The sequence below is a fragment of the Sapajus apella genome, unplaced genomic scaffold (genome assembly GCF_009761245.1).
Source record: "Sapajus apella isolate SASKATOON/1434 unplaced genomic scaffold, GSC_monkey_1.0 scaffold10, whole genome shotgun sequence".
Taxonomy (NCBI): Eukaryota; Metazoa; Chordata; class Mammalia; order Primates; family Cebidae; genus Sapajus; species Sapajus apella.
This window is the reverse complement of record NW_022436950.1, coordinates 26,942,064-26,956,214: the sequence shown is the minus strand read 5'-3', so window position 1 is coordinate 26,956,214 and position 14,151 is coordinate 26,942,064. Positions and strand designations below refer to the sequence as shown.

The 14,151-nt window shown below is 40.9% G+C and overlaps 1 protein-coding gene across 4 annotated transcripts in view; it reads right to left on the bottom strand.

Moving 5' to 3' along the window:
- Window positions 1-11,705, bottom strand: part of ERBB4 (erb-b2 receptor tyrosine kinase 4) — a 1,187,662-nt gene extending 1,175,957 nt beyond the window's left edge. For all 4 annotated transcript variants that reach the window (XM_032277666.1, XM_032277668.1, XM_032277665.1 and 1 more), the window contains exon 1: window positions 10,887-11,705. In XM_032277666.1, the coding sequence (XP_032133557.1) occupies window positions 10,887-10,968 (82 nt within the window). In that variant the 5' untranslated portion in view covers window positions 10,969-11,705. The remainder of the gene's footprint in view (window positions 1-10,886) is intronic.
- Window positions 11,706-14,151: the final 2,446 nt, after the last annotated feature.

Sequence of the window (14,151 nt, the reverse complement as noted above, 5' to 3'; positions counted from 1 at the left end):
GCCATTATTTCTGCACTAACCTAATAATTTTCTTCTCAAAGCAACGCATTATTCCTCATTAATAATGGACACTAACTACATGCACTAGAAAAAAATCCAAAAAATTGTATAATGACAACCAAAATTCACAGTTAATGGAAGAGCAATATTACTTCCTAAAATGTATACTTTTCAAAGATAGGCAGATTTACCACAAAGTTTCTAAAATGGCTTCAGCTTCAGAATCCCTCTTTGTGCTGGTGCTTCCCAAGACTCTGTACTTAATTTGTATTTCTATTTCAATATTGTTTTTAAAGAGGTTCTGCATTGTATAAATGCAGATCTCCAAATCCTGCATATGCCTCTGATTCAAAGTTTTCTCAAGACAAAGCTTATATGATCATTTCCGTAGCATATATGGTGCAAAGAAAGAAATCTGGACAATACAATGGAGGAGGGAAACTACAGAGTAACAAAAGTAGGACCCCTTAACTGATAGATTTATTAGCAAGTTTCTTCATGTGGCTATAGGGAAAGCAAGAAGAACTGCTGACCTGAAGGCAGAAAGATGTGGCATGCTAAGCATCTCTTTCTTGCGCAGTGGGCAGGTAGAGTGGAGAAACCACGCCTTTCAGAAGCATAATTAGCCTCTGTCACTCTGAGAAAGGGATTCAAGAGGCTGAGAAGCAGAAGGCCAAGCCAGCTGGCTCTCAGGACAGGGCAGACATGTAACTAGACTAGACTAGTGTATCAGTGGGGCTTCAGCCTTGCATACTACTTTATATCTCTAGTCCCTCATCTAAAAAATAGGAGCAATAATCCCTGATTCAAACTTTCTTCTCATGGATTCTTAAAGTAAAAAAAGGACAGGAAAATTATAAAAGAATTTCAGACAAAAGTTTCTAATATCCCCATTCCCAATTTCCTCATTCATAGATTACAAGGCAGACTGTTAGGTAATTTTCAAAGTTACCTTAACTCTTTTAGGAAAATATAAATTAAGGTACAATTACTGCACCCTAGTGGTCTAGAAAGGTTGACAGTTCCTTAGCATCTGGTAACCCAAAAATAAATGTCTAGAAGAGCATTTGCCCTGGTAGACTCTGACTCTATAAATAATATAATCATTTCACCCATTTTCAGAATGCAGAGTGAATCATCTAAAAGAGCAACTAGGAGAATCCCATAACCTCTCAGTTCAGTTATACTGCAAGCGCTTCCTTTATAGGCTCCTTTTAAAATGGTAAGCATATGTCTAGTTGTCTATTTTAAGATACTGAGAAATCTTAGTTATAACAAAGTTGTATTATCACATGTATTCAGGAATAGAAAATGCCAGATTCTGTCTGGAACCCTTTTTCATGAAATACTTATTAACATTTCTCTGGAGGCAAATATTCCTCCTGAGTCCGCAAAATCACTTAATAACATATTTTTATATTGTGTTTATTGGCCTCATCTATCCTTCTTTAAAAGAAAGAAAAAGCTAGCACCTTGAGCTCTTATATTTCCTCTTCAGTTCCTAACGTGACCCTGAAATACACTGGTGGATCAGTACATGCTCATTGCTTAAATTGATTAAATTTTTAAATGGCAGATAAGTAAGGAATAACAAAATAACAGCTATTAACATTAAAATACTGAACTATAAAGTATTTACACGTTTAAAAATGGTAATCACATATATTTAACTTCCCAAATATAAAACCAACAGAAATTGTACCATGTTATGGGTAGACTCTAAAAATGGGCATGGCAATAAATGATAGAGTCGTAGAAACACTCCACTTGAAGAAATACCCTAGGAAGCTCAAGAAAGCAACTAAAAAAATTTGCAGGGTAAACATGCCTAATATCTATTATTAAGAATTCTATAATTATGTTATCAGAATAGCTTACTTTGTGCACTATATGGTTTAATTACAAATAATAACCATCCATGAATGAGCTTAAAATTATTCCTGCAAATATATGCTATTCATTCATGTGAAAAAATATTTGTAAAGAGCTTATATGTATGTGGCACCACATTAGTCTCTGCAGGGGATAAAAACTTTGGTACTTAAAAAATTAAAACTATTAGTTGGTTTGATTAAATGCCAGATACGTGATATTGATAAGGATTACTGCCTAAGGTAGTCAGTGAAAGAAGATCTAATAAAGAGGTAAAACTTAAAAGTAAAAAAATATTCAAAAGTTTGGTCAGGCAGAAGTACCAAGTAAGCCACAAATTCCAGGAAAAGGGATCAGCAAAAGTAAGGACAATAAACAAGGCATAGTCATGAAATACTGACTAGGTCAGTCTGGTTTTTAGACAGAATGCATGTTAAGAGACTCTATAATGGATTTAAAAGAAAATTGAAGACAGTTTCAGCAGGCTTTGAACATAACAAGAGGGATCCATGAAAAGTTTCAGAATAAAAATTAAGAATATTAGAAACGGTAATCTGACAGTGACTGGAAGGAGATTTTAGAGGTATGAGGACGTGGAGGAAGGAAACCCATAAAAAGGATCTTGCAATAGCCCTGCCTAACGTTTTTAAAGAACAGACAATGCTTATAAATATCGGGGAGTAGATTTTAACATGCCTATGCAGTCAACTTTCCTTTAAAACAAACTTATTTAATGGCTCTGTTCTAGACAAAATGACCATAAAAAAGAAATTCCTGAAAATGAAAGTATGTGTATAAAATATTATTCTATTGTATTTTTATTTGGTTTTCATAGGTCCCTAAAGAAACTCATATTATCCCATTCTTTATGCCTACAGAGGATAGGAAATAACGACAAAGATTTTAGTAAGAGTTTTCCTAGAGCAAAAATAGTCACTGCCACCCATGATCTCCATTAGGCACCCCCTTGATGGTGATGGACACCCATCCTGAAATAGAAGACTGTGCCTCTTATTGCTCAAGTCACAGCTATACTTGATATAATCACAGAGGCTGGAGAATCTGTTGTAAATTTTTTTCAGTCCTAACCAGCCATGAGATAACTCCAGCAGAGGAGAGAAAACAAGCACATGCATTTTTTGAAAGCAGGTTTACGATCCCCACTTGTATCCAAAAGCTTAACACTTGGATATCCACCTATACTAGATGCACATGGGGCCAGGCGTAAGTAAAGGTTAGCAGAGCAGTAAAGATTTATCAGGTGAAACTGATTGTTTACAAGTCTAATCTTTTTGGAAAATAAAAGTGTTTATTGTACCATTCATTTTCTTCTCTTTTAACACATTTAAATTATGTTCCATATGAAATATGATAAATCTTCTTTCAGTCTTGAGTCCTTTTAGTTTAACTCCCAGGACTCAGAAACTGGATCTTGCATATTCCAATTGGTGTTTAGTGCACTTCAGTAACCCCTACAACATTGGAAATAATGTGATTAATAGTAATGATCCTGAGCTACTTCTCATGGGAGATGTTTAATGATATTGTGCAGAAAGTTTCATGGTGTTTATGTTAATGTTTTACTGGGGTCCAATTTCTAACAGGAAGTAACTCTTCCTGCCAAAACAAGTTTCAAATCTCCCTCCTGTCACCCAGGCCCATGAGAATGCTCATCATGCCCAAGAAGGCTCAGACACGTGACGAAACTCAGCTACAACCAGAGAACATTAAGGTTAGATAAAATGTTGAGTCTATGTTGAGTCACAAGGCCCAGAGGTAGCATCTTACAGAAGCCAACTAGAGGGAGAGAAAGCTGCTATAGAAATAAATTTATAGTCAGTACTTAAAGCTTTGCTTATACACTTCCTCAAAGAATAGAACTATGACTTAGTTAGGGCTATGATGAAATAAGAGGGCCCAACAAAGACTGTAGAAATGATAACCTTAGGTCCAAGGATGGGCCTAGATGAATCTGAAGTACTCCCATGGATTTTCTGGTTAAAGGTCTCCACCAACTAATTGGTGATGAAGAACCCACTGTTCATCCTTTACAATCCATTTTATTAAAGCATTCATAGTACTTGCTTTTAAAATGGAAAAAATAACCATTTTCTGCTTATCGGGCATCTTCATAAAGTCCCAGGTTAAAAAAACAGAAAAGAAACTCTTAAAGTGCTACTATATACAGATAGTACTCTAGGCTCCTGTATAACTTTTAGGGAATTCAAAATTCTGTGTCTCCACAGGCCTAATCAGGTAAACAAATCCTCTTACAGAACTATGTCTTTAAAAAGATGCTTTATTTCTTTACTCCTCAGTGCCATAACTTATCAATGCAACCAATGATTAATCTCTAAATATAAATGAAAGATGAGGAGGAGGATCCTATGGTCTTTCTTTTAGAAAGAAATACACAATATAATAATTAGGAGTGTGGATCAATCCATTTGTCTTCATTTCAGTTTCTCATTTCTCTTCAATGCAACATAAGCTTTTATTTGTTTTCTTTTTTTACGTGTCAGTGGTTTTTCAAATATATTCTATGTATGCTACAGAAAATGGTATTGGTGTCACGAGCTGCCACTAACTTATATTATCTAACTTCCCTGTGCTCTCAGTTTCCTCACTTAAGAAATAAGATAACTGGACTACATCAGTGGTTTCTAGTGCTAGACTTCTGTGACACCAGTGCAGGAGAGTAGAGGCAACAGTGGAAGCAAAGTGAGGGAATGTCAAAGGGAGAGGCTACAAAGCTGGCTCCTCCCTGCAGCTTAACTACACAGCTCTCTATTTTACCCTTTCAGTTTTAGAGACTTAGGGCTTAAGCCTATGACTTTACTTGGCGGGGTGGGGGAGAAAGAGGTCCATTTACAAAAATTCTTAAAAACCAATGAATTTTTTTCTAAAAAGTCTAAACTTTTCATGTCTAATTAATTGAATTATTAAAAACATCCAAGATGTTAATAGCTTAGGCATGACTTTTAGCTACACTAATAAAGGTAAGGAGACTGAGACAGAAGCAAATAGTCCAATCCAAGATCACATAACAAATGATTGTATGACCAGAACCCAAACCTCCTAACTTTTATTTTAGTGCTTTATTCCCTAGCATCACACAATAGCAGGGCTGCTGCTGTACTACCCACAGCTAAGGCATGCACTATTCCTATTAAAGTCTATGTGGCTGCTGCCCCCTGGAGTTGTGCAAAGGCCTGCAGAACAATTCGAAAAGAAAATAACTCTAAAATAACTATTACATGCTATATAACTTCTTTAGAATCAGTTACAAAACAACCACATATTTCAACTCCATATTGTAAAAGGACACAGCTTTCCTCTCTTGAAAAGTTTGTACAATTATAAAGCACTAGTTTAAGTATCAGATGTGAACACAAGGAAGTGACCTTAAAGCTTGATTACAGCATTGGAAAATAGGGCAATTTATTTAATAAACATTTCAGAATCGCCAACAAATCAGAAAAACAAAACAAAACAAAAAACAAAAAACCATAGAACAATTCTGAAAATAGCATTTCAGGGAAATTGCCCTCAAGTACCTTTGAGTTAGCCTTTATGCCTTTGAGTTAATAACCTCTTTACTTCATTAGACAGGTACTGTTCTGGCAGAGACAGTTTGCTAGAAAGTTTACATTATGTTTCTTAATATAGGTATACACATTTTAGATTACATGTGCAATTTAAATTACATCTATTAAAAAATTTTCTGGAATGTATCTCAATATTAAAGACTTTAAAGTCATTTTCAGAAAACTGTACAGTAGACAAATAGTACATGACATGCACTTGTCTCCCAGGCAGATAAGCTAAGCCACAAAGAGATGGAGTGATTTGCTCAAGTATTAAGAAACTCAAGGAACTATCCCTGGAAGGTAAAAATCCTGTTTTAAACCACATGACTATGTTCCTTGTCCCATTTAGCCACAAAATTAAAGTAACCCTCAAATTATGTTGAAGACATACAGTTACAGGAAACATTGACCTATAATCTTTTTATTTAAAAAAAATTAAGCGATTATTTTTCATTATAAACTGAAAATTCCAGTCAATAGCTGTATTAGCAATCATAAAAAGTAACGTTTTAACTCTAACTGCCCAATATTTATAATACTTCAGAAAATGAATATTAGATAAGACATGCAATTTGGTTCCATATGGTAAAAATGTAACATAATAGAGCATCTCTGAAATGATATAACCTGGAGAAAATTTGTTAATATGATTAAATTCTACCCTGCATAACATGCTCAGTAGATCACTATAAAAGATAACAGTGGAATATGCTTGATGATTAATTTCTGTACAACAGCTGTAGGCTTGAACCTGTAAAAACTAATTTAAGTATAAATATTAGCATCTCTACAAAGCAGTATCTCTTAAAATGGGTAAAATTAAACAGAGCAAGTACCAACAAGTTTGCAAGTATCAGAAAATCCTTTTTGATCATTTGTTTCATTTATGTTTTAGGCACCTACAAACTATACATGGATATCCAAATGGCAGCAGAACACTCTAATGTAAAGCCAAAACTTATGGGTATTTTTAAGAACCTGTTAACTTTTCCTAATAACCAGCTTGATATAATACAAAAACAATATCACTTTAAAGTATTGCAATGTTTAAGCCATCCTAATTCAATTTATTGTCTAAAATATGCACTGTACGTAGCGATTAATCTCAAGGTGGCTCTAATCACCAAGCTTCAGAGAGTACATAGAGCACAATTCATTGCCTCACTAGCATTTTTTAAATGGCAATGGTCCACCTTCCTTTCTTGGTTAAGAGGGGAAAAGAAAGAAAGGAAAAAGCGTTAAGAGGGACTTCTCTGTGGAAAGATTTGGCCTTGGAGTCAAGGCTTTTAAGATGTGCCAGTGATCCTGGATCGATGCCTTTTTATTTTCTTTCAGGAATAAATCTGAGCAATGGAATGGCTTGCGATTGTCTGGCCAACCAGCCATATCAGATTTATCAGAAAGAATGAAAACTGGCTCAGAGGACTCCTGCAGTGGCTGAGTGGCAGGTTGCTGGGAAAGACACACACAAAAACAATATTCTTAGTTGTGGAAAAGAAAATATATATTAACATGTGTAAACTCAACAAATACTAAGATGCAAAGAAAGAATCTATAGTAACATAAAGGGTGAATGCATCAGACAGATGATAAATAGTACTTCTATTTGAAAACCAAAGGGATGAAACCTCATGAATACTAAATATTCAAATCCACTTTGAGGAGGAAATATAATTTTCCATCAAATAAATGCAAACTCTAAAAATCAGCCAATGCAAACTTACTGTGTTCAGATTAGAATAAAAAATGCATAAATCGTGCACAAAGTTCTTGCTCTGGTAAATATTCTAATGTAATTTCTTAATTAAGACACATTTCTAGTGACTAAATGAAAACATATATATAAAGCAGTAAGTGCCTTGATTTTCAACAAAATTTCACTTTCTATGCATGCATAAAATAAAGGCAGTTGAGTTTAAGAGCGCGCGCGCGCGCGCACACACACACACACACACACACACACACACACACACACACACACAAAAGAATACTGATATAACCAGAGTCATTTAATCACAACAGTACATATACTATTTCCAAGCGATCTGCAGTTATACTAACAGATATTAATTTATTTAAACATATTGTGAAGGAAAAAATAACACCTTCTTCTAAAAAGACTCCTTACATATATAAGAATTTCAAATTAAAAACAGTGTACCCATAGATGTGCTTACAGTAAACACCTGTAAGAAATTAATGCTTTTTTGAAAATATATTTAACACCTTTTTCACCACCTAAGTTTTACTAACATTTTTCTTCTCAAATGAAAAATAGCCCATGATTTTGGAGATATAATGATGTATCTTAAATATGTAAGAAAGCTGTATGTACTTTTAGAGAATGAAAAGCAAGACTGAGTTACCTGCAAAAAAGAAATGGGGACTAAACTTGTTCGTCATTTATCTCCTAAGGTATATAAGAGTACTACCACAATACTACTGTATATTTTCTTCAATACAAAGGTAACAGTGATAATTTTCCATTATACAAGGAAGACATAAATTTTAGAATCATTCCTTTGGTTAGCAAAGGCTTTATAATTGCCATATAAAGGGATTTTGGCTACAATATATCTAGATATATCTAAATAAAATGTATCATTGACAATGAGACAAAGTCCTTCAGAATTTCTCAAAAGCATCTTCTCTAAAGCTGAATTTTCTTCCAAGCAAAAGAAATAAGAAAAAAAAAAAAAAAAAAAAAAACACAGGTCCTCTTCTGTTACAATTATTTTAAGACATATCTAAAAGATCTATACAACAGCATCCCCCGCCCTATATTTTTATTCTGTTCACATAGAGCAGTAAATAAGGTGCATTCCTTCTGCTTCTTAAGAAATTAGCATTTCAAAAATATGCCACTTTCCCCTGAACTCCAAGCGTGTCTAATAATGCGAGAAGCAGATTGTCTTCCCTCGTTTCCTTAATTTGTTTCATCTAAAAGCAATTCACTCAACATCTTGTCGCCCTCTGGCAGCTTAGTTTACTTATCCGCACTTAATTTCTCATTTGGACCAAAACAAACTCCTCCAAACTGCTACTGACTGCTAACCGCGAGAGGGGAGACGCGCAGTATGTATTTACTTGGGAACACACAGCCACGCATACATAGCCACAAACACACGGAGCCTCACTCACACCCCAGACAGTAACTTGCTTTTATAACAGCACTACATCAAAACCAGCTGAACTTACCCTGCCAGGTGCGGCAGGGTTGGGGTGGGGGCGGGAGCGGATGAAAAACGAAGTCTCCTGGGGCATTTACAGTTTCCAATGGATCACCTTAGTATGCGTGTTGCAATTATACCAGGGATGCACCCGAGAGCTTTTCTTTGTGCGGCCCTTTCATCTGGATCACTTTGTGTTTTGAACAAGTGAGGCTCGCCTTTGTGCCCCCAGAATTTCAAGTACAGAGTCACACATGGAACAACAATGGCACGCTAATCCTCGCGCTCTAAATGGGCTCACTTGTGGGTCTGACAATTCGCCCACGGAAACGAGAAGAGACGAGCGAGACGCGAGCTGGTGTCGCCTGAGCCGAGGAAGAGGACAGCTGCAGAACTAATTTGGATTACATTCCTTGCAGAAATTCTGAAAAGGGCTTTTCGGCATAGCTCAACCCATAGCCGCACAGTTAATACAAAATTGCGGCGGACTCGGAGCGGGGTCCCCCAACGGCAGAGGCTGAACCAGACAGCCCCCAGTAGGTCGCCTTGTAGAAATTCCTCTCGGCTAAGCCTGCATGTCGGTCGCCACTGCCTTTGAATGGGTCAATGTGCATAATCAACCCATTGAGGGAAAATATGAAGGGACTCTAAGTGGGGAGGGAGATAAAAAGAGATGTATCTAAGAGGCCGCTTGGAATGTCAAGTCCGTGTTGGTGTGATTCCGGAGGTGGCTGGAGCGCGGGACCTGGTATGCATGAAGAATTTCGGAGTAATTGGGAGGGTGCAACGGACAGCACAAACGCCGCACATGTGCCATTCGAAGGTCATTTTGAAAGGCTCGACGATAGTAACTTGTTTACTGGGCAAAGGAGGAGGCGGCGGCGGCGGCGGGGGCGGAGCGGGAAAACTACAGCCCGCTGTTTTCTTGGAGAGGTCAGGATACCCTCCGGGGGCCTAAAGCTCTCCCTGTCGCCACTCCCGGGGGCTTTATCACCTTAAGCTACCTCCCACGCTCCAGTCATCAGCCCCGGATGGTTTCGGAAATCTCCCTGGCTCTCCAAAAGCCACCCCTTGGCCGCGTCAGACACCGGTCCTCCTCAGACCTCTCCTGTCCCACTTTCATCCCTGGGAAACTCAAGTGTCAGAAACTTTGAGCTCCCTTGCACTGCAGGTGTTGTCATTAGTCCTGCACGCCATGGCGCGCCAGCCCCGTAGCGCTGCCTCTCGGGGTCAATGAGCCCTTTGCCTGCCTGGGTACCTGGGGCTCGAGCTCTCCGGCAAGCAGTGGCCGTGCACCCAGCACCAGCACCGCCGCCGCCGCCGCCGCCGCCGCTCGCGCCTGGGGTGGATCCGGTGACCCGCAGGCTGGGCAGCACCGCGGGGCAGTAAACAGACAAGTTTGAAGGACTCCGGCCAACAGCAAGTTGAACTACAGGAAGAACTCTTCCCGGAGCCAAACACGGCAACCGACGGGAAGGCCGGGCTTCTGGCTCGAGTGTGCCAACCCTTTTTTTTTTCCCCTTTTTTTCTTTTTCTTTTTTCTTTTTTTTTTTTAAGATCAGGCAGGCCAGCAAGCGCCCCTGAAGTCATTGGGACAAGGGCTCCAGGAAGCTGGCCGAGGAGGCCCGGCGCTCCGGGCCCCGGGCCGAGGAGCGCCAGCCAGCTGCACTCCGGCTGCCCGGGCTGGACGCTAGTCGCGTCTGACCTCACAAGGCTCGGGTGACTGGGGCGCAGAGGCCGCCGGCAGCACACACAGGTGCGCAGCCCGACTCTCGGAGCGCCACTCTCCACCGCCCTTCAGGCTGGGTTCGGGAGAGGCCCAGCCAGCACCCTGGGACCCCAGCCCTTCCGCGGCCCCGGCAGAGCGGCTTCTTCCCTCGAGAGCCCAGAGTGGGACCGGAGAGTCTCCTCTGACGGGATTTGCGTCTCCCATGTCCCGAACAACAGGCGCCACCAGAAGGGATCCCGCTTAGGCTCCCACACAAAACGCTCGGGAGAGAAACATAGGGGGTTACGGAGACAAAAAAAAAAGGGGGACAGGGACTCAGATTTTTTACGGTAAACAAAGCTCGCGCACACATACAGGGTAAGTTTCGAGTGGAAAGAGAGGCGACCGAGAGCCCCTGGAAGAGGTCCCGGTCAAGCGGTCGCTCCACGCCTCCCGGGATGGGCGAAGAGGGCAGGGGAGCCACTCGAGGCAGCCCCGCCGGCGGCGGCGGCAGGTTTGGCAACCCGAGCGCCAGAAGGAACCCACCTGACTGAGAAGCGCTGGGCTGGACGGTCCCCGCCACCACGAGAAGGCTCACCCAGACCCAAAGTCCTGTCGCCGGCTTCATTTTTTGGAAGTCTCAGATCCCGTGCTGACAGTTACATGTCCAAATGGCATATCCCCCTTTCGGGCACGCGGAGGAGATCCCACAGCCGGGCGCGCGTGAGGGCGCGAGGGGGGCGGGCGCGGCGCGCGCGGTGTAGCGACTCCCAGGGCGGGCGACCGAGTCCGCGCCGGCAGGTCCAGGTCCGGAGCCCGAGGAGGGGGCGTGTGTGCGCGTGTGGGAGTGTGCACGGTCTGTGCGCGTGGCGCTCCGGGCCGGACTGTGCAGCTATTTCCCCGCGTGAGCCTTCGCTTGCTCGCTCCCTCCTCACTTTCTCTCTCTCTCACTGGTTGGTCAACAATAAAAAAGGAAGGGGGGGAGAAAGGTTTCCAAAAAAAGTTGATTGCAAAGAGGCGGTAGGTTTCCGGCCTCTCCCAGCAGCAGGGCTATGTTGGGCTCCTTCTTCAGTTTCCTTGTACCTTCAGTCCAAATCGGGAGGGGAGCGGGGCGGGGGGAGCTTCTCGCTTCTCCCCAGATCCTGTCCTTTTTCCTGTCAGCGTTCCTCACACTTGTCCGGCGGCTGCAGTAATTAAAGCTCCGAGCGTCATTTCCAAAGCTCCGCGGTCTCCAGCTGCAGCCCCACAGAGAAATTAATAAGACTCCAGAAAAAAAAAAAAAAAAAAAAAAAAAGGTAGGGGGCGGTGGGAATAAAACAACCCTCCCCGCAACCAGGCAGGCTCTGCTCAGCCGCGCAAACCCCGCCCATGCTCTGACCCAAGTAGCCACGCCCTTCCCCCCCCAAAGGGAAATCTTATTGGCTCAGCCACTCCCCAAAATCCTAAGGCCTCCGGAGTTGGGAAAACACCTGTCAGGGAGAGGGAACCGCGTGGTGGGGGCAGGGAAAGCTGGATTTAAAGGGCTCACCCGAAGCCACGCACTGAAGCACTCCTCTTCCAGCCCTGGCAGAGGCCGGAGACAGCTGGCCTGCAGAGTGAACAGACCATCGGAGGGGCGCTTACGGAAAATTTTTGTTTTTTTAAACAAGAAAGTCAGCATTTTTTCCATTGCTCCACAGTTCTCCTCTACAGACAGGACTTTCCCTAGAAATAAAAGGAAACTCAATGTTGCTTTCAGCAAAAACCTTCCTCCTGCAGCACTCTGCCACTCATGGTCCACAATTAGAAAGTACTTTAAAAGTGTGATCAGTAAGTAACTGGTAGCCCCTGCGGATTAGGTAGTTGTGGGAGTATAATCACCAATCACCGCCCTGGCTCCCGCCCCAGTTATGCCATCTCTCCGGTTCTTCCCACATTTCCAAACTGACCAACATTGAGCCAAACTAAAATTTCACAATTATAAACCCATATCCTTTTATTTTTAGATTTTGTGGGTTTTTCACCTTTGGAGTTCATTCTTATTAAGCAGATTCTTGTCCAAAGCCACTGATTTGATCCTAAAAGGCTAGAAATTGTCTCAAGCCTGAGAGAATTTAAGGAGGCCACATCAGAACATTATTAACCTTAAAGGATTCTGTTTATTCTATAGTAGACCTAGCTTTAGGCCTCTTCCTTGTCCTCATTCTGCATTCAGGCTCCCCAATCCTGAGGTCATTGCTAGTTATGAGAGTCTCTGACCTTTTCTGAATCTAAAATATTCTGGGACTGGGTCATATCAATGTACATATCCCTTGCCTTTTACAGCTCTGAAACTGCACCCTGGCAAGGGCCAGTATCTCCTGGGGGTAGTAGGTTATTGAATTGCTATTTGTACAGGCATTCTATGTATGAATTACTTTCCTTTTTTGGTTTTTCTAGAAGCAGCAAATATATAAATAAAAAGTATCAGGGGAGCTTAAAAATCAAACCACCCTGCTTTTCATTACAGACCTTGATCTCTGTTTCCCACTCTCTTATCTATAGCCCCATCCGTCAAGAATTTCCATGGAGCTGGGAACAGATAGTACTACAGATGCCTGAAGCTTTCCCTTTCTTAGACCCACAGCAAATAACAGGCTCCATGAAGACGCCAAACAAGCTGAGCATGCGGTTTTACCAGAATCAGTCTAGGGCAGGGAGGAACCAAGCCTAGAGCAGATGATGGTAACTTGACCAAAATGGTACTGATTGCAGCAGAACTGTGCACACTGCTCTTTGGGATTATCTTTGTTTTGTTTTCTTTCTTTTTATTAACATTCCTCTGTTTTCTCCTCTTTCCTTCAATCTCTTCTCATTTCCCTTTCTTTAAATCCTTTTGAAATTCTCAGGCACCTCTCTCCCATAAAAGCTACGTCTTTTCAAAACTTACTTTCCGTCCCTAGAATGACAATTTAAATGAGAAAACCAAACATCTTGCTTTTGGAAAAGTTTAAGTCTCTGTGTGAAAAAAAAAAAAAAAAAAAAAGCCTGGTTTCTGATGCCAATTATGTTGCACGAAGCGAATAAATAGGCCAGGTGTGGTGACTTATGCTTGTAATTCCAGCATTTTGGGAGAATGAAGTGGGAGGATCCCTTGAGGCAAGGGATCTGGCCTTCTCCAACTTGGACAATGTGGTGAGACCTCATCTCTACCAATTTTTTTTTTAATTAGTTGGGCAGGTGGTGTACATCTATTGTCTTAGCTATTGGGAGGCTGAGGTGGGATAGGATTGCTTGAGCCCAGGAGTTAGTGGTTACAGTGAGCTATTATAATCATGCCACTGCATTTCAACCTGGGAGACAGAGCAAGACCCTATGTCTACAACAAAGTGAAGAAATTAATTGTGTATTTTATCTTAAATTGTGGGGCAGAAACTTAACAGTCTACTTTGGATTTTTCTCTAGTTGTATCAGTTATGATAGTTTTATAGATTTTCTATATTATAAAATATATAATTTTATAGATTTTCTATATTATAAAATATATAATTTTATAGATTTTCTATGTCAATTTTATAGATTTTCTGTGACAGTATATCTCCTATATGCCTGGTTCTCACGCATAGCTTCTAGAATAATTCTTGGCAAAGGAGGATTGTTTTATTAATATTCATTCATTTCAAAAAAAAACTTAGTATATATTTTGTGGCTATTAAACAGCCCATACAAGGTATTCACTTATTAAATTACCCAAAATACCCAGTTTCCTTCTAATTTTGTTTGCTCTGCCTTGATCCTCATTTTACTGGTTCTAACATTGAAACAGCAATTTTAGATATCTGGCCAAAGATGT